The 19,710-nt window shown below is 37.1% G+C and overlaps 3 protein-coding genes across 6 annotated transcripts in view; 1 reads left to right on the top strand and 2 right to left on the bottom strand.

The window, feature by feature from the left end:
• The window catches only part of NEK11 (NIMA related kinase 11), a 106,367-nt gene extending 103,922 nt beyond the window's left edge, over positions 1 to 2,445 (bottom strand). The window contains exon 1 of the mRNA XM_062567861.1: positions 2,419 to 2,445. The gene's annotated coding sequence lies outside the window, so the exon portion shown is untranslated. The remainder of the gene's footprint in view (positions 1 to 2,418) is intronic.
• Positions 2,446 to 2,695: 250 nt separating this feature from the next.
• ASTE1 (asteroid homolog 1) lies at positions 2,696 to 8,502 on the top strand. 2 transcript variants are annotated; one of them, XM_062569413.1, is made up of 4 exons: positions 2,696 to 4,037; positions 5,891 to 6,101; positions 7,082 to 7,244; positions 7,528 to 8,502. In XM_062569413.1, exons 1-4 carry the CDS (start codon positions 2,715 to 2,717, stop codon positions 7,811 to 7,813), a joined length of 1,983 nt encoding a protein of 660 aa, XP_062425397.1. In that variant the 5' UTR covers positions 2,696 to 2,714; the 3' UTR covers positions 7,814 to 8,502. The 2 variants fall into 2 exon arrangements, with proteins under 2 accessions (XP_062425397.1, XP_062425396.1); XM_062569412.1 differs by having other exon boundaries at positions 7,073 to 7,244.
• Positions 8,503 to 12,411: 3,909 nt separating this feature from the next.
• ATP2C1 (ATPase secretory pathway Ca2+ transporting 1) overlaps positions 12,412 to 19,710 on the bottom strand; it is a 51,930-nt gene continuing 44,631 nt past the window's right edge. For all 3 annotated transcript variants that reach the window (XM_062569409.1, XM_062569410.1, XM_062569411.1), the window contains 6 exons: positions 18,150 to 18,218; positions 16,536 to 16,652; positions 15,736 to 15,883; positions 15,051 to 15,146; positions 14,052 to 14,193; positions 12,412 to 13,217 (listed from right to left, as the gene is read on the bottom strand). In XM_062569409.1, the coding sequence (XP_062425393.1) occupies positions 13,081 to 13,217; positions 14,052 to 14,193; positions 15,051 to 15,146; positions 15,736 to 15,883; positions 16,536 to 16,652; positions 18,150 to 18,218 (709 nt within the window). In that variant the 3' untranslated portion in view covers positions 12,412 to 13,080. The remainder of the gene's footprint in view (positions 13,218 to 14,051; positions 14,194 to 15,050; positions 15,147 to 15,735; positions 15,884 to 16,535; positions 16,653 to 18,149; positions 18,219 to 19,710) is intronic.

Raw genomic sequence — 19,710 nt, 5'->3', positions numbered from 1 at the left:
AATAAAGATATTACAAGATCCTACAATCAGTGCAACTTTTAGTACTATCAATATTGCCAGTGGCAATGTAGGGTCATCACACGGTGTCTGCTTAGCATGGTATTTTAATGTCAGAGCAAGCACGCAAAATGATTTTTTGTTGTTTGGGGAAAGGAAAATGAAAAATGCTTGATTTTAAAATCTGTATTACTTCTGGCTACAAGTCATAGTCTTCATTTACTAACAATTACAGAGCCCAAATCAAGATTATGATTCTGTATTTTCTAACAATAATACTGTGTGTGTGTGTGTGTGTGAACCTATTTTAACATCTGTCTGCTGAGCTGCTGGCACACTGCAACAATGGGCTTGACTTGGCAGTGTCACTGTATTATGAAGCACAGCCAAATTTTAATTACTACCAGCCATCTTAACAATGATACAAATTACATACATTTTTTAAACAAAGACAGACTCACAACATTCTGTTTCTGTATTCTCCTTCAGAGATAAAATTTTGAAATGCAAATGGTAAACAAAAAAATGTCAGCTAGAAAACAGCTTAATGCTTCTCTAACTTGCACTCTGTTTAGAAAGTATGAATGGACCATGTTGAGATTGCCATGAGAAAAAAAATCCATAAAATATTACATTGACAATTCTAGAAAGTTTACATATTTTTCACTTACTGTTCTCCAAGGAAGTCTATGTTTACGGATGTTTGCACATGCCTTCATAACCTCCAGATAGAACAGTTTTAAAACATACAACTTTTTGAAATAATTAGACTTATAAAAATTGCTGAGCTCTCTGTCACTTCTTTCCAGATAATGGTCACTACCGCTACTCACCTTGAAATTTAGACATTTACCTGACCCCCTAGGAGTGTGCCACAATTTTTTACACCACAATATCACACTTTAGAGTGGCCTACCAAGACTAACTGCTGTGCTTTATTTCCAAGTCTGTCTCCCGTCTTCTATTCTATATGCTTCCATTCCCCGCTACTTATAATAAGGGTAACAGTATCACCTGGCAAACTGCTTCGGTGTCTACCACTAAGTAGTACTATAGGCAGGAGCCAATGACTGCAACACAGTGTCACAGGCAGATTTTAAGGGTAGGTACAAGGGGTAGATTGCTAGGCCATCACATTTGGAAAGAAATATCCTATGATAGTCAACAGACACCAGAGCCTGACTCAGCTACAGGACTGGTTGATTTTTGAAGAAGTATACGAACCAGTAGCCTTTCCCACCTCACTCAAGCCTTTCAGACCAACCTTCCTTGAAATTTTTGTACCAATCTCCTTCGTCAATTGAAAAAATATTTTCCAAGCAGCAGTACATCAATTGCTTCATTAAAATTCAGGATGATTACAGGTTACTCAAAACAAACAAGCAAACAAAAATCAGCTGTTACAAAACTTCCCCTTCAAAAATTCTTGCCTGTTCAGTCCAACAGTAGTTCTTCATTTTCCTTTTTTTCCAGTCAAACCCCATTCTGCAGCCTTACACACTGCTGAGGCCAGACTAATAAAATTACACTGCTTTCAATTTTATTTTTTTCCTTCTTCCTTGGCTAGAGTTAGGTCACCATCCTCCTTACTATTGCAAGCAAAGATAAAGTTATTGCTTAGGCTCTCACAGTTCCAACTACAAATGCACTGCATGCCTCCACTTCTTCCCCTGGGCCTTTCTCTGTTTATATCAGAATGGAAGATACTGCTTTTAATTTCCTTCAGATAACCGTCAGCTTTCCTCCACAATAGTTAATGCGTTTCTACACCTTCTGACTTCCAAAACAAACCTTTCTTTGCTCATTAAGGCCTCTTCCCCTTCCCCCTTTTTTAATACTCCTTAAGAATCCCTATGGTACATCAGTTACCATTTCTCCTTCACTTTCTGAAAAAAATCCAGAGTTTCAACATTTGAACTCCAGATCTCCTTCAGATTTACTTCATTGAATCCTTTCTCCAACCCCCATGCCTTCACAGGCATGCTCATTTAAACATCTCCAAATATTTATTTATGCTACATCTCTTCTCTTTCTGAAATAAAAATTAATAGGGATATTCCTCCTGTTTTTTTTTTTCCCTTAAAAAGCCTAGCTGGTGAACACTATCTCCACAGTTATTTTCTAAAATATCTTCATAAGTCTGGCCAAGTCTAAAGTAGCATTGCCTCAGCTGGCTCAGCTTTTGCCTGCTACTGGAGCAAGAATTAAGTAAGAAAGGCTTTGCCTGTGGCATCAGCAGCAAAGGAGCTCGCCAAACACACTCAACCAGCCTCGTCCCTCTCCACTCCAGAGAAGCTAACCAGCACCGCAGACACGTCCAGGCAACCCAGGCCTCCTGGGACAACCTCACAGACACCCTTACTTACTAGCGGGCTAGAGGGCAGAGGCCGCCTGGCGGCCGTTCCCCCCGCAGCCTCCTACCTCGTCCGGCCTAAGGCCTCTGGAGCCAAAAAAAAAAAAAAAAAAGGAGAGGGGCCAAACGGGTGCGTGCGTGGAGGCTGCCGGCCCCGCGGGGCTCCCAGCCCGCCCGGCGCGGCGACAAGTCCACTCCGCACCCCGCCGCCTCTGTTGGCCCCTCCGTTGCTAGGAGACGCCGCGCATGCGCGGTGGCCACGGCCCCTCCCCCCCCAGCGCAGGAGAAGTTTTGATTGGACGGCACGGCCGGAAGCGGCGGGGGGGAAGTGGGGTTGTTGGTGGCCGTTGCTGGCGGCGCCATCATGGGCGTCCCGGGGCTGACGGGCTTCGTGGAGGAGCACGGCGGGTTCCTGGCGGCCCTGCGGGTGCGGCGCACCAAGCTCGTCATCGACGGGAGCAGCCTCTACCACCGGCTCTTCTTCACCTGCGGCGCCGACGTGCGCCGCGGCGGCGACTACGGGCCCTTCGCGGCGGCGGTGGGCGCCTTCTTCGGCAGCCTGCGGGCCTGCGGCGTCGCGCCCTGCGTGGTGCTGGACGGCGGGCGCGACGCCGCCGACGGGAAGCTGGCCACGCTGCGGGGTCGCGCCGCCGAGCGCCTGCGGGCGGCGCACGGGCTCTGCCGCCCCGGCGGCGGCGGCGGCGGGGGGCTGCTGCCGCTGCTGGCCCGCGAGGCCTTCGTGCAGGCGCTGCGCCGGCTCGGCGTGCCCCTGGCGCAGTGCTTCGCCGAGGCGGACCGCGAGATCGCCGCGCTCGCTAACCGCTGGGGCTGCCCCGTCCTCACGCTGGACAGCGACTTCTGCATCTTCGACCTGAGGGCCGGTTACTGCCCCCTGAGCCACTTCCAGTGGCAGAGCGTTTGCAGCGGCGACGATGCGCTGGGCTGCTATATTCCTGCCAGGTGCTTTTCTTCCGAAAAGTTCTGCAGCCACTTCGGGCAGCTGAACAAAACTCTGCTGCCGCTCTTTGCCGTCATGAATGGGAACGACTACGTGAATCTGCCCGCTCTCGAGATTTTCTTCAGCAAGGTGCAGCTACCAGCTGGATGCTGTGGCTGGAGGGGGAGGAAACATGCCCGCATTCAGGGACTTCTGAACTGGCTCTCCCGTTTTGCTGAGCCAGCGGAGGCCATCGAAAACGTGCTGAAATATCTTAAGAAACACCAGCGAGAAGAAGTAAGGGAGCTCCTGCACACTTCAATGGAGGGCTATCTGCCATCTGACGTGAATCTCGAGGACTTTTTTCAGCATGGAAAGTACGAATCGCAGGCGGCCACGAAATCGGACTTACCGCAGTGGGTACTTGATGCTTTGGCAAAAGGTGAGCTGTCCCCATTTATCAGTGATGCCCTAATTTTAAGAAGCACCTTCCTTCATGTTCAGGTGGAGAACATGCAGAGATCCAGCGCACATAGCACAGCTTTGCCTATTCGGCAAGTTATCTATGGACTACTTCTGAAAATACCTCATACTACTGAAGCTGCTTCTCCAAGTAAGCAGATCAACAAGCTGCCAGTTGTATGTGAATTTGACAGAATCCAAAAGACACTTAAAAAAACTTTTGTTCAAGCAGCAAGTCTACCCACAGATTTTTGTGATGATCATTTTCCTTTGGACAAATTAATGGAGGTAAATGGTTGTCACAACAGACCATGGTTAATAATATTTTCTGAGTGACAAAAAAAAATACTGGGGATGCCTGCTGACAAACTGATCCTTAAATGTGATACCTACACTAAACTGTCTCACTGACGACTCGCACATTAAGTATATACTCAGTACAGAGGTATTTACAGGCTTCTGAGCTTGTCCTGTAATACCTAAGAGCTACATAATTTTCATTGTTTTTTCCTGAGTGTATGGGGAAAGTTAATAGCGTATACGTTCAGCATTACTTAAGTTTTCCTTTATATCTCCATCTTTCATCCTTATGTAGTTTGTTAAACTAATCCTTGCTTTTATAATTTTAGGAAAGAACAGTTTCATGAAATTTAGAAAAGTGCATTTCAACACTGTGAAGCTGTTCTTTTTAATCACCATTATTTGCATCTATGAACCTTCCAGCTGCCCAGCGGTTCTGTAGTCTGCTGCAGTGAATATGCTTCTGGCTTAACAGAAGCTGCTACTTGCCAGACAGAATAGCACCTGAAAAACAACTTGAAAGGAAAAGTGCACTAGGTTAGTTCTACCATGAGCAGTTCTTAGTAAGCATTAGCTTACCATTTGCAATTTTATATATTTAACTTTATATAATACTGTGTATTATATGTGCGTCCTATCTGTTCTGGCTTTTAGATCAGCTGTAGCACTTGCTGTGTTGGCAGTGCTGTATGTAATTGGTACATTATTCTGATGAAAAATTTTATCACCTGCTGGTAGCTATTTCATACAGAATACTAGTCTGTCACTACTATGACCATTAAATACTAGAGATAGCTATGTAAAATGATTTGAATGCAGATCTTTGGATCCATGGGTTTATTGTTAGTTCAGGTAAACAACATACAAACAGTTAATAGTTTGAAAAGTCAAGTTTTTGAATTTTAAAAAACATTAATGGCATCTTTCTTTGGTCTTGGTATGTATGCATTTCACTGATCTTCAAGTTCTGTTATTCTAAGAACTCTTCCCATTAAGTATATGGGAATTATCAATTCAACACAAGGTTACAAGAAGAGAGATTATCTTGCATTTAAAATGTTAAACTGTTCCAGGCAAAACTGATTTCAGTTTATGTTCTACCATAGATTTGCTGCATAACCATAGGCAAAACCATACTAATCCAGATTCACAAAGCAGGCTAACTGCAATCGAACAGGCTGCTGTTATTTTGCTAAATGCTAGATCTACCTGCAAACAAAGGTTAAAACTATACTGACATTTTTTAAAAAAGTTAAATAGCACAAAAAGGGTACACAGCCTTTTTTTATACACGTGCTACAAGTTCGTACTTGTGAAAATAAATATAAGCTTCACATGGAAGATTTCATTATTACAGGTGAGTGTGTTCCCGACATACCAAAAATAGGCATAATTAATACAACTCAAAAGTAACTTCTAAAAGGCATGTTATTAAATTATACATATACATTTGTCATATCAACATGACTATAATATAGTTACTAGATTTTTCCAAGCAGGTTAGTTTTTTGGATAAGTGTGTGAATTAAGTCACCTGATTTTGTAGGGGAATGTGAAACCTCTTAAAATCTGACTGACCTCAGACACTTGTGAAAATCTGCTGTTACCCTTCTCCCCGAAGTATAGCTGTATTGTTTTTAAAGGTTAAGTAGTATTTCAAAAGTATATCCTGTTCAGAGTAAGTGTGCAATTTATCAAAACCATATTTTTATGGAAAATCTGAAGTATTGGCTAGCTTAGGTCAAGTCTGTGTGCATTTTTGGAAATAGCAAAAACTTGCTCACAGCAAATAAAGTCTGTTCCCTTTATTTTTCTACTCCCAAACTTTTGTTTATTTACAGGTGCCCATGTCATGCCGTCTAATGCTTTTGCTGGAGACTCTAGGAGTGAAGATGAGTATCCTGGAATCTGTCCCGAGTCACTTACAGCTCCCTGTTGCTGTAACCTGTTATTGGATACGTAGTTCAGAACCAAAAGTGAAATTGCATCAGTTAAAGGCTTTACTTCTAATGCTAATATTTGGGGAATGGCACAGCACAACAGATGATCCAGGTATGTCTCCAAAGAATACAATTTTAGATGTTCAACTACTACGAAAATCTGTACCTTTGCTCTTGTTTTCTTCCTCATCTGTTCTTAATTAATTGTCCAAATTCACATGAATTAGCATTGATTTACACCATATCCTGAGGTGTCATGCTTTGTGCATTGATAGAGAGCAGAGAAGCAGGGCTACCTCACAATTTAACACTAAGTGAAACAAGTGCTTTTATGTCTTGTAAAATACTGACTTGCATTTCTAAGTGTTTTTTTAGGACTGAAGGATTAGCTTAGGTATAAAAGGTTCAAAAATGCAAAAAATATATATATCTTGCAAATTTAATGTATTCATGCATCAAAAGCAAATAATTCCAGTTATATGTTCTCTGATAGGTGATTTTTTTCTTTCAGGAGAGTTTCTCTAAAATCATCTATACTTAAAAATGCATTTATTGTGCAGGCAGCCTATATCTACCAGTGCACTGAGAGAATTTGAAAGTGAAACACTTTCTGTGAGTACTTAGTACTTTCAGTAATATTCACAGTTCTTAGAAGTAAGAACATATGTTAGCATTTCCTTCAAGAATTCGTGATTTGATTGCAGAGATTATGCATGCCAAGGTTATGTTTTTTTCTTCAGTTTCTAGACTATAAAAGCTGGATAGACATGGTTGCCACTTGCTTTCCAAGTAGGCTGGAATGAGATGGGACTCTCTTTTCAAATTGATTCACTCAAATTGATTCACTCACACACAGATTAGTGTAACAAATTATCTAATGATTTAACAGTTCAAGATTCTCATGGATAGGTGATTGAATTCTTACTCAATGTCTCAAATTTCAGTTTCAACACATTACTACTTATGCTTCCTAAAATATAGCTATTAGTGTTCAAGTTTTATAAACTCTAGAGATTGTAGATACTATTCATATTGTTCACTGCAAAATTTGTTTCACTTATTACTTATTTATCCATAATCTAGATCCCACAGTTTTATGTTTTAAAGATGGCAGCAAGAAGGAAAAGAAATTGCAAAATACAGACTTTGATTTAGAGGCTGCACACTCTTTTTGCCAGTGGCAGTGCTGTCTCCAGATGGGATTTTATCTCAACCAGCTACTCTCTTCTCCTCTCCCTGAGCCAGACTTAACCAGGTAAGTGTATTTCAGAGATCTGCTTTCCACATAGGCTCCTGATGAAATGCATCGCATGTTTATTTTCTGGGTCATAAACTCCCTGAGCCAGTGTTGCTACACTTGGATTCTTCTTTAAAGATAACGAAAATATAGAAAAATACTGAGTAGAGTAGGTATGCCTTTGAAGTCCACTACTGAATATTGCACGTAGCTTAAATGTGTTTGTTCTCCAAGCAGCGTGCTTTATTATCTGCTCTCAAGTTAGAATTCTAAATTAGGATTCTCCCCTTCCTTTGGGCAGGCTTTATAGTGGGACCCTTGTGCACAGACTGTGTCAAGAGCTTAAATCAGCACCTTCAGCAGAAAATGTATTATCTCCAGAAATGACTGAGTTTTATCAGGATTTGTTAAATACAGTGAAGTCGACTGTACCACCAGACTTCTTTCAGAAAAAGACCAAGACCAGACCTGAATCCTGCAAAAAGAAGAAATCGTGTAGTAAGACAAAGGCCAGCAGATGTGCTATACTGGAAACTCAACCTTTATGTGATGTTAATAGATTTGCATCACTCAAAGTGGATGATTGAAAGTATTATTCATGGAATAATTTTTAATGCCATAGAGCTGTAAAAAGTACGTATGTGACTGCATTTAAATTTGCTTGGCTTTTTTCACAGAAGTCCTTGATTCATCTGTATCTACAGTTACGTTTTCTGTAGGTTTGGTTTTTTTTGGTAACAGGTTCTTTAAAAAAGCTTTTATACAGCGCCTTTTTCATAGGTATCAAAATCAGCTTGAAAATACAAGAATAAAGTAGTTTGGCATTTCGGATGGGGACTACTTTAGAGTAATTTCTTTCTCTTTGGACGCTTACTGTTGGATATTCATCCAACTCCTCAAACACTTCTAACACTGAGACCATCTAATCATTAACTCTGTTCCTCAAACACAAGTTTATGCTATATGATTTATAGTACAGAGGAGATTACAATGAAAATTGACAAGTTCAAATACATTATAGAATCAGTCTTTGACATTTCAGGTTACATTTTCAGGGACAGCAAACTAGTGAAAATGGACTATATGTCAGTTTCTGTATGTTAGGTACTGAACGCAGGGAGGATTTTTTTTTTTTGTTCTTCCTTTTGGTGTATTTAAATAAGGACAGGAAGGGGTCACTATCACATGGTAGCTCTGTGTAAGCTATAGTGAACTTGCTGTAGCCAGAGTAACTGTGTACAACCTTCAGTCATTAAACTGTCGTCATTCAAGTTGATCTTCTTTCTCTGATGGCTCTATTAAAATTACAGACCTGTTCTTAACTTACCTCTGTGTCTGAACTTTAAATTACTTGGCAAACTCCTGCTATGATAATAGCAACACTGAAAAAACTTTATAGAAAAAAAATGCTACTTCATCAGCGTATCTCAGTATTTCATGCTAGCCAGCTTCTCAGCAAAACTGGTCAATTTACATGAATACTTTTTTTAAAAAATAGTCTTTTCCTGTGTTTTTCTTGTAGGAAACTTAAAACTGCTAAATTTTGGGGTTTTTTTCCTCCTGGAGAATCAATTACTATTTTTTATGCTTAAGAAAATCATTATTTCTACCTTTAATTAATAAGGTTTTGCCCGGTCCTTACCAAATTCAGACTTGATTTCTGCATCATTTTGTTCTGTTTTCAGTCTTCTTTACTTTCAGCTGTATTTCTCACACTTAAACTAGAAGTGAAAATGGTCTATAAAGAAAACTAAATGAAAACTAATAAAAATGCCTTTGAAGTAGAACATTTCTCTTAAACAGGCTTAGCAGGTGGCCAAACTTGAGTCCTTTTCCACAGTCTAAGACTTACTTAAAAGGTATATGTTCTTACTCTTGTTTCAGTCATCACATTTGGTAGAGAAGAGGTCATCAGTACCTACAATGCTTGCATCTCCTCATTTAATCAATGTACTTTAACACTGCAATTCTGGTACCACCAGAAGAGTGCTTGATATTTGCTTCCAGAGATGAGAGAAGGAAACAGGTCACAGATAAAACTTTGTACCCTCCAGGCTACTTGGCCTTGCAGTCAACAGCCACTGTTACTTAGTGTTTTCATATCCAGCACTATCAAAAATTGACATTAAAAATAAAATTAAGCACCTGCAATAACCAAGACAATATATGCCTCTGCCCAGTATAGCTGGAAGCATTTGTACTAATGTAACAGTCTTATACTAGAAACTATCAAGTGACAAAAGGTTTGCTTTCCCAAAGGATAGTGTAGCTATATTTATTCTGTTAAGTGGTGTGGAAGCTTCTGTTGTAAAAAACAAAATGCCTTGTACAAGAAGGTGATAAGGACTAGTAAAGGACACTCTCACTGAGTTTTAGTGATATGTGATACTTAATCCCACAGAGGAAAAATGCATTAAAAAACTACTGAAAATAATCCACCACCAAGGCAAGAAAGATACTTCACAGTGGATTTAAGAAATCCAACCAAGGGGGGGCATCTTTTATGGAGGACTAGTCCCTAACAACTGTGATGATCTTGATTCAGAACCTCAATAGTACAATTCAAACATCAGGCCTAATAGTTTTCTGGAGTGCTGCAAGTTTTATAAGGCAGTCAAGAGTGTAGTGCAGATGTCAAAGGGGCAAGAAACATGACAATTTGCCTGTCATTTACTCAAAAGTTTTAACAGGGTTAAAATGAAGATGAATGAAGTACTAACAAGCTGACTCTTGCTCAAAACTCAGAAGTCCTAAATTTGAGGAAACCCCCAAAAGCCAATAATCTGTAAAGGAAAACTTTTTTTCCCCTGTGTTTAGACATAGTTCTTTGTACTGCACTCTTTTTTTAAAAAACAACAACAACAAAAAAAAAAAACACATTCTTTTTAGGTTCATCACAACAGGCTGTGAAAGAATAGTTTTCCATATGAAGTAACAATTCACATTAGGTGTTATAAACTACAGGAATGGTCTCTGATCCCATAAAAATGAGTTAATCCTGCCATAATCTATTTAATAAGATATGAATAGATTTTGAACATCAATTATATTTACTGGGGAATTATTCCTGAGATAAAATTTAAGATGGTAACATTTAACGTTTCAAATATAAAACTTATTTATTAACCTACCAGCAGATGGTACCCACACTCAACAATATAGCAAGTTACTGGAATTTCGTAACACATTTTTAACTAGAGGTCTGCAAAGTCACATTTCCATCAGATGTTTTCTAAAAAAAGTTGAAAAGGATTAAATATATGTTATTGATTTTAGTGCTGAAAACTTAAATGCTTAATCAAACAAAACATTCCTTTGATCCTTTGTGAACCAGTGTATTGTTTCATTTCACATTTTGCCAGGCTTGTTGTTTGCTATATTTTTATTACCAACAGAAATTGCCCCATTTAGTATAAATCCTCAATGTAAAAATATAGACATATTTGAGTCCTTTTTGTGATTTGTGAGAGATTTCTTAATTTTCCTCTGCATCTCTTACTGGCAAAGCACTGAAGAACCTAATCTTAATTCTTGACACTTGTTGAGAAGCAGCATCTTGAATTAGCTAGTTCTGAAAATTGAGATAACTCAAATGTTCTGCTTTCAGCCAAAAAAGGATGCTATAGTCACACAGCATTTTGAGAGTATTGGGGATTGCAGACTAGATGGTTAAGTTATTTCCATCCATAACACAAGTTATCTCCATGCAGAATTCAGCACTTCTTTGTTAAAAATGAAATATAACTCTGGGCAGTACAGAGCTGTGTACTGATCTTATATACTGAAGAGAATTACTGATCCTATGGTTATCATTCAGAATTTAAATCAAACAAATGTACTATATTTTTAGAGCCATCACAGGTTTTCTGTCTTCTTTGAAGAAAAAAAGTAACTTTTTGTTAAAATTGAGATATTCTCCATTTCATGCTTTCATACAAACAACTGAACTCTTGACTGTTGCTTACTTTCACCTGACACAAAATTCTCCTGAAAATTTTTGTGAAAATATCTCACTGTTTATTCACAATTGCCCAAAAAGTCTCTCAGACTTGCCCTTTGGTGCATAGTGGTCAAGAATGAAACCAGAAAAGCAACATCTCAATTCATATACACCCGGTCCAAGCATTATTCTATCATGGGGTTCAGTAGGTCTACGATACAAGTAATGAGATTGAGCTAAAACAGTGATCTGTTGTTTTTTCATCTTCCACTGGAAAAGAGCAAAGTTAATTTGCTGTATTTAAAATGAATTCCATTCAATTAAATTCACCTTTCAGAAGGCAGCATTAATTGTTTTTCAGAGTCTCAAATGTTATTTCTTCTCTAGACTGACATACCTTATTCAGAAACTGAGTCTTTTGCTAGGAAAGTGGTATGCCATAAATTTTCTTTAAAGACCAGAAAATAACATTTGAAAGCTAACAAGGTGTTTTGGTGTTTATCTGAACTTCTATATGTATCTGGATTTCTGGGGCTCCAAGACAACTGCAGAGCACAAATTAATCAAATCCTACCAGTAAGACTTACTAACCTCCTGTTGATATTCTTATGTGAAAAGTATAATAGCTATAGTTTGCCAAAAGCCAAGTTAGCTTAAAAGATTCTTCAACATGCATTGTCAGTTTTCACCACTGGTCTCTACTGGTATCTGAAGAATACTAGACAATTTACTAGTAAGTTTTAAAATATTCTTGCAATAGCTGCAAGTCTGTGTTGAGGAAGACCTTGTGATCTAATCAGTGACTACCAGAGCATTCAGACATTACTCATATATTAAAACTATTTGTATCATATCAAGACCCCACTATGTTTTTTTTAGCCACCAAAAGGTCAACCTGCAAGTTAAAACTTAAGTTACACTGTAACTGTAAACTGTTTTGTCACTGGGAAGAAAGAAGGGAGAGGCAAAAAGAAATGTAAGCTTCTATCAAAAAGGAATGGAATTTTGTGCCATTAGAGTGAGAATTAGTGCATTCATTTTTTAAGTCAGTATACAAGATACTTCAATAACCCCAGCTTATTACTGCTCAAGTGATCTAGCATTTGTAAGCTAAAGTAAACACGCAAAAGACATGAAACAAAGCTGGTATCTGAAAAGATGTCCAAACAAGCACGACAATCTGGTGTAAATGCCAGTTTTAAAACATCAAGACACCACACGTATTTAAGAAAAGCAAACGTTTACTTCAAATTGCAGTATAGGCTTTTCAATCACAGAAAGAAAGAAAAAAAACAGTGATCTGACAGCAGTCACATCCTGTGCAAAAAACTCAGGATACAAAAAAAAAAAAAAAAAAAAAAAGAAGTAGCACAAAGTACTTGAGCTGCTTACACATTGCAGGATAAAGTAAATAAATACAGTAGCTGAAATATGGCACTCTTGTGACAAGACTAAATCCAGTGGAATGCCTCTGAAATAATTTTTATCCTTGTATTAGTAGCAAAGTCCCACCACCATAAAATAGTACGTTTTAAATAAAAACAAACTAAAATATTTATATCTAAGAGAAGGATTTTACACAGTTATATTTTAAGTGCAGAAAATGGGACTAGGGTGTAGACCGTTCTTTCTTTAAACTAAACTCCCACACACAAAATTCCATTCAATTTCAAAAGTAAATTTACATTTGAGGAAAAATGTTACCAAAGTTGCATAATTTCATTTGTTACTCCCACACCTGGAAGTTAAATTCTCAACAGTCTTGAAACATGAACGTTCATCATTAGCCAGTGGAAAAAAAAAAAAGGGACTTGTCAAAAGCCCTCAGGATTTCTTTATCCTCTGAATAGTTTTGCTCTCCTACATCTTCAGACAGCAATCTCTAAGTTTGCAAACAAAAGAATGCAATATGCATCATACATCAAGAAAAGATGAAGTGGACGAAGAAGAACTTCCACGTTTTTGGATCTTTTCCTTGCTTCTTTCAAACTTCTTTATGATTTCAGTTACTATGCACACAGAGGAAGTGAGTCCCAGAAGAAATAATAAATCTGGAAGAGATAATTAGCCTGATTTTTAAAAATTTGCTCTTTAAGGCTGAGGAAAGATTTACAAAAGAACAAGACTTACATGACTTTTATGCTGCCTTCTAATCAGGAGAAATGAAGCAAGAATATTTGCAGGATCAGAAGATTAACATGCATCACTTATGCACAAATCATGAGGAAAGGTATGAGATTTCATCTTTTTAAAGTATTTCATAACCCTACTATTTTTATTAACATCCATGAAAACAAAGACCATTCTTCTAAGCAAGGTAATTAGATCTTATGCTGAAACAATATTGAGATTCTCAGAAATGACACTACAATAAAAAAGAATTATGTAATAACATGCATTTTATGGCAATCATTTATTTTTATGTCCAGAAAACTGCAGTGGTAATAATCATACAGAGGCTTAATGAGGCCATTAGCATTAAACAATAGTAGCAGCAATGTATCTATAGCCTCTTAAAATCCTATCTTTTTAATCTATAAAAAGAGTTGATTATTTAATAAAGGGTTGAGATTTATAGCTATAGGTATCTATATTTATAGAAAAATTGTTCATCCATTTTTGCCTGTATCAAAAGTTACAGTAAAAATCCCCAACATAAAACACCTAAGAAATCTTAGACAGTATTGATTCATTTTTTGTATACATGTGTATTTCATCATGATTCTCCTCCAAAATAGCTAAAAGAATTATTTTTCTTAAAAAGAAGTTAGTAGCATTTTTATTTGTTGCATGGCTAAATGGCTGCAAAATACTCTTTAAAACCATTAGCCTTGCATGTAAAGATTAATCCTTAATGTGCAGTGTTAAAGGGGAACTGTTCTTACCCAAGACACTAAGGCTCTCTGTTTGGAAAACCTTCTGAAGTGGAGGAAAGTAAATGACCAGTAACTGTCCCATTATAGATCCAAGGACCGCATAGCAAAACATTTTATTACTGCAAAGTCCAATCTCAAACACAGATTTTGCCTATAAAATAAACAACATTACATTGTATGTGTAATCTTAATTAATTGCCTACATGAGAAAATAATTCATAACAACAATCTTTTCATCCTCATTTTAAAAAACTGTAAATACTAGTTGTTGAAGATAACCCAGAATAAGTTCTGTATAAAGCTGATTTCATTTTCTCTTTGGTAAAGAGTGCAAATCTGTCTTCACAATGACTTGCACAGCAGCCTCCCTTTTCTGCAAGTACAATGCATGAAATGTCCTCTATACATTCTACAAGAAAGTGTTTGTGTTGACTTTGACATGACTCAGACAACAGTGCCAATGAAAGTAAATACAGTAAGGTGTATCAACAATCTTACTTTTCTCCAACTAGTAAAATATTCTGCATTCTTTCTCCCTTAAAACAAAAATGTAATACAGAAAGAATAGTTTAAATGTTCCCTTTATGTTATAGGTTTTATAGTTGCAAAAACAAAATAGTTAAGGCCTTCAAAAAATTTCATATTTTGGCACAGATTCTGAACTGACAGTTTTCCAGAAAGAAAGAGAAATACAACCAAATGTAAACAACAATACTAACCATACATCACTTTTGCTTTTATTAAAAGTTTCCTCTTTTATTAAAAGTTTCGTCTTCCTTGCTCCCATCAGGACAGAAGCATTACTACCAGTTCTGCATCATATGAACAACTTAAGGAAACTAGCATTGATATGTAATTTAAGAAATCCTACTTAGTTAATATGTGAAACTCTGAAGCTTAATAGCACATGTGAATTAAATATGCAAGAAAATATTCAAAACTGAAAGAACAAGATGTTCCTTAGAAGAAAAATACTGCCTGTGTAAATGGACAGTATGACTCACTTACCTGAGATCTAGAACTCAAAGCATTGAACATATCAAAAAATACAAAACAGGTGAAAGTCATGGTTGTGTCTCGAGGCGTTATTACATTGTCTCTTAACTGCAAACAAGAGAAAATGACACTGCTTTAGCATGTTTTAAATCCTCAACAACTGAACAAACTTATTACAATAACTTAAATTCTACTAGCTAGCACATGAAAAAAAAAACAATCCCTATTTGTCCCAAGCCACTTTAATAAATCCAGCAGCAAGAATTACAAGATTATAATTTACAAGATGTTCAGTCGCATCTTGGAATTACAATGACTCTTTATAAACATTCACATAAACAGATGGAATACAAGAATTCTATGATGCACTACCGAAAGTTCAGTAACTTTTTTTCTGTACTGAGAAAAAGTTGAATGGCTGTTTTACAACTGTCTGGCTAGAAGATTTGAACAAGTGATTTCCATGAGCCAAGGTTTCTCAAATACATTTGAGACTAGAAAAGTCTATGTTAAAGTAGATTATAAAATAAGTATTTCCTCATTTCAAAGACTACTTTGAAATTCTTCCTCTCTAATCTGCTAGCTGAATACATTTTTAAGTAATACATATATTACATTACATACAAATTCTGAATTCTAACTGCTGGTATAAATTAAAATTAAGAGAAGTTACTGCTCTAACTTTTGTACGTCATACCTCTCTCCAGAAGACAAACAACGTTCCACACACAATAATTATTGATGAAACCAGTATTTTAACAATCAAATTTTTTGTCAAAATGCTGTCCTTCAAATTTCTTGGAGGCTTCTGAATAACGTCTTTATCCACAGGCTCCACTCCAAGACTTAAAATGAAAAAAATCTTAGATTTTTATCATCACAAAATAATTCCTTGATTCTGATTTAAGAGCTAGATCTTATGAGTTGAAAAAATGATTTCTAGCCTCTTTTCACAGACTAGGAATCATCCAAACACACACTTGCTATTCTCACCTTCAAAGCACTGAGTTATAAACATTAGTAACAGCCAATATTCTAACACTGCAGTACACAGAGTCCAAAAACTATTCTATCAAAATTACCAGATGTCAGTTTTATTAAAGGAATCTACAGCATTGCATCCCCTATTTCTGTCACCTCGATCAGCTTAGTCCAGGGATTCTACTGCCGGTTCCCCTCTCTCTCTCTCTCCACCATCTCACCTGTACTAAAGATGGTCAGAGAAAGGGCCCAGAGGAAAGCCAGACTTTTGCATGCAAGTTTCATGGGCATATCCACGGATCTTTAGGTATCCCTACTGCCCCAACCACTGCTAGATACTAAGCAAACCAAAGAAACGAACATAGAACTACATTACAAATCCTGTAACTCAAATAAAACGTTTGCTTTTTATTTCTCAAATGCATTATCATTTGGGGGGGGGGGTTTATTAGCAAACCTTTATCTTGCTGCGAAAGGACTACATGACCCCTAACAAAGATTAAAATAATTATTTACCTTTGAGCTGGAGGTCCATCCATAATAATATTGATCCATAAGATCTGCATGGCATTGAGAGGATTGGGAAAGTTCATTAATGTAGCCAGTGAGATTAAAGTCAATGCTGCTATACTCCTGTTGAAAGAATCCATTTTATAACTTTCAATATAGAACATTTCTGAAGATCCACTGGTAACTGCTTTGTTATCAACATTTCAAGCATTTAAGGATACAAATAGATTTTGATTGCTAAAATCATGACTGCTGTAATCCTAAATTTAAGAGGTAAGGCATGGATTCACTTAGAATACATCTTGACATAATCCTCATTTAAGAGGTGTTTCAGCAACTGAAAGAGAGGAGAATATGTTTCTTAAAATATCTCCTAAACTTTAAAATAACATTTCAGAGTTACCACTCACCTTCACCTAATTCATTTTTCTTTGGGGAACTGGGTCTCATGCTTTTTTTGTGTGTGTTCTTTTCAAAAAAGCAGTGCAAAAAGTGGAATTTTTAAACATGGTATTGAAAAGTAAGCTGCTTTTTACTTTTGAGATAAACACCTCAGTGCACCGGTCAGTAGCTTGACAAGTCAAGATTTAGGGAACTTGGGAAGTACCTTAAATACCTATACCACCACTCATCATTAGCAAGAGGAAGAGTCTATAAAAAAAAAAAGAAAACAGAATAGCTGGATGCAAGTTTAGTATTAGAGACCTCTCTAAACAAGTAGGCACTAATGGGGTTTGGTGCACAATTAAATGGTTTTGGACCTTACAAGTTGAGAGCAAGGCTTATAATACTTCTGAAATTAGCCTTCTGCTGACCTCCACTGTGTTCTGCCTGAAAAAAAAAAAATGGCAGAAAGAAGGGTAACTCATTCTTCAAAATCCTGAGGCTACCATTCCCAAGGCTAGCAGGCAAGTATACTTCCTAGAGTATCTGAGCACAGATATTCCACAGAGGCAGGTCCCTTTGAGTCTCCTAGCAATATGTGACACTAGTCACAAGATGCAAAGTGTATATGACATTCTTTCCAGTTTCTATACAAGTTTGAGTGTGTTTTCTCCAACTTTTGTAACCTCACTCAATCCCTCACAGAATGCCATGAATGCCGCAGAAACACACATTAGCAACACGGCAAAAAGAAAAACCACGTTCCTGAATCCATAAGCAATGAAAGAGACTCAAAAGACATTTGAAAATAAGGCTTTATATAAACTTGTCTTCCTGTCTTATCTACAAATGATATAATTAGCACCATACGTGCACTGGAACATATGCAAGAAAGGAAATCAGCTTCATGGAGCTAACTTTCATCCCACAGTGGGTACATGGATTACTAAAGAGAAACTGTCCTTCTGTTTACCCAGTTCACTCCATTTGAAGTGCATGTTCTGGATAAGAAGAAAAGGATTACTGTGCTACAAGAGACACATCCTCTTCAAACAAGAACCTAGAACTAGCTGTCTTATTTCTCTCCAGCTTGTTGCTCATTGTCTTTTCACATCTTAACAGGAATAACTGTAAAAAGGTTAAAAATATGCAAATTATATGTATAATATGTATTACAGCATATACAAGCTTCTGATATTGCAGTTAGAATCAATCTGATTGCAATTTTTAACTTACGTGCTCAGTTGAAATCTAACAAAATTTTTAATGTTATTATAAATTCCTTTACCCTCTTCAATTGCAGACCTACAAGTAAAAACAAAGATTACATCACCAGATAAATGAGGCTATTGTCAAAAAACTTAAGTAGTAACACACATAGGAACATAAATAATTTCTATTTTATACAACACTGCAAATATGAAATGTGTGGAATTGAGATTTATAACCTTGACAGTTACTGTTTTTACTTTTCTATTATTATAAATTTATCAGAATGATTTTCATTCCAACTGCTTATTTTAACTTTCACTAGTAAAATCTTCTCTTTGTTAAGATTCACCACCATCCCAGATGAGACTTCCTAATTCAATGTAAATGACTTAAACAAAACAAAACAAAAAAACCTTACAAAATGCCATAGAAATGTAGGATGAAGACTTCCAAAAGCTATGTATTCTTATTGCACTGCAGTGCAGCAGAATCAAATACATACAGGCTTTCTTTTCAATCTCTAGCAGGTCACAACTCACCTATCGCAATATCACTATTGTATCAGTAAGGAATTTTTTCTAATACTTAAACCAAGGTACTTTGCTGCAAATAAAGCTGACTTCTTTATTCCATTTCTTCACAGCCAAGAAGAAAAAATTAATCAGCATTCCTTTTTTTTTAACTTCTTACATCCCTCCTCCAGATTTTGCCAGTGCATTTTTTTTCCTTGCACTGTTCACCATTCTTCTCACTCTCCCATTTAGAACTTTTCTAGGGATGTGAGCAAAACTGGACAAAGCATCCCAGCAAAATTAAGGCCAAGGACAGCTAAGAACTTACCACAGCTGTCTTATGTAATCCTCTGAATGTATCTTAAAATGATGGTCGTCTTGGACAACAGCATAATGCTGTTGACTGAGTTAACACAGAACCTTTTTAACTCCTAGATCACTGTCTGACATACTGCTGCCTAGCTAGATTCTGTCACGTTTTATTTATATCTTTCACTTTTCCTGCCGAAGGACAAGCTTTGCGTTTCAGAGTTCTGAGGCTGGTAAGATGGCATTCAATAAAGACAGTGCCAAGTGCTATACCAGATGGGGAAAAGCTACCAAATTCAAAATGAAAGCCATCTGGCTAGCTAGCAGTCCAGCTTACACCACTAATAATCACTATCTTGAAGACTCTCATGTATTACTAAATGCAAAATAAGACTGTGTTAGCTACACTCTAAATATATTTGAAATTTATCAAGTTGATGAACAAGTAACAACTAATTGGTTACCAGAAGCTGGTAACTTGCTTTTACTTATTCTATTTAAATAGTTTATATTAAAATTATTTTTCTGAAACAAAAACACAGGAAAGCTGAATCAAACATATTGCTCTGTAAAAGCTCCTAAATTGAGAGAAATGTTCTATCTCATTTTTATGTAAGATTCATGCTTCTGAAGTAACAAGTTAGATCAAGGTGCATCTTACTGAGGACTAGTAAAGGCACTATTTCACCTCAATTACCATTTTGCTAATACAATACAGAGCTAATACAACTCTACCTGGAGAAGCAGCACCACAGATCAATATT

This window comes from Rhea pennata, chromosome 2 (assembly GCF_028389875.1).
Source record: "Rhea pennata isolate bPtePen1 chromosome 2, bPtePen1.pri, whole genome shotgun sequence".
Taxonomy (NCBI): domain Eukaryota; kingdom Metazoa; phylum Chordata; class Aves; order Rheiformes; family Rheidae; genus Rhea; species Rhea pennata.
The sequence above is the reverse complement of the archived record's forward strand: the minus strand, read 5'-3'. Positions and strand labels throughout refer to the sequence as shown.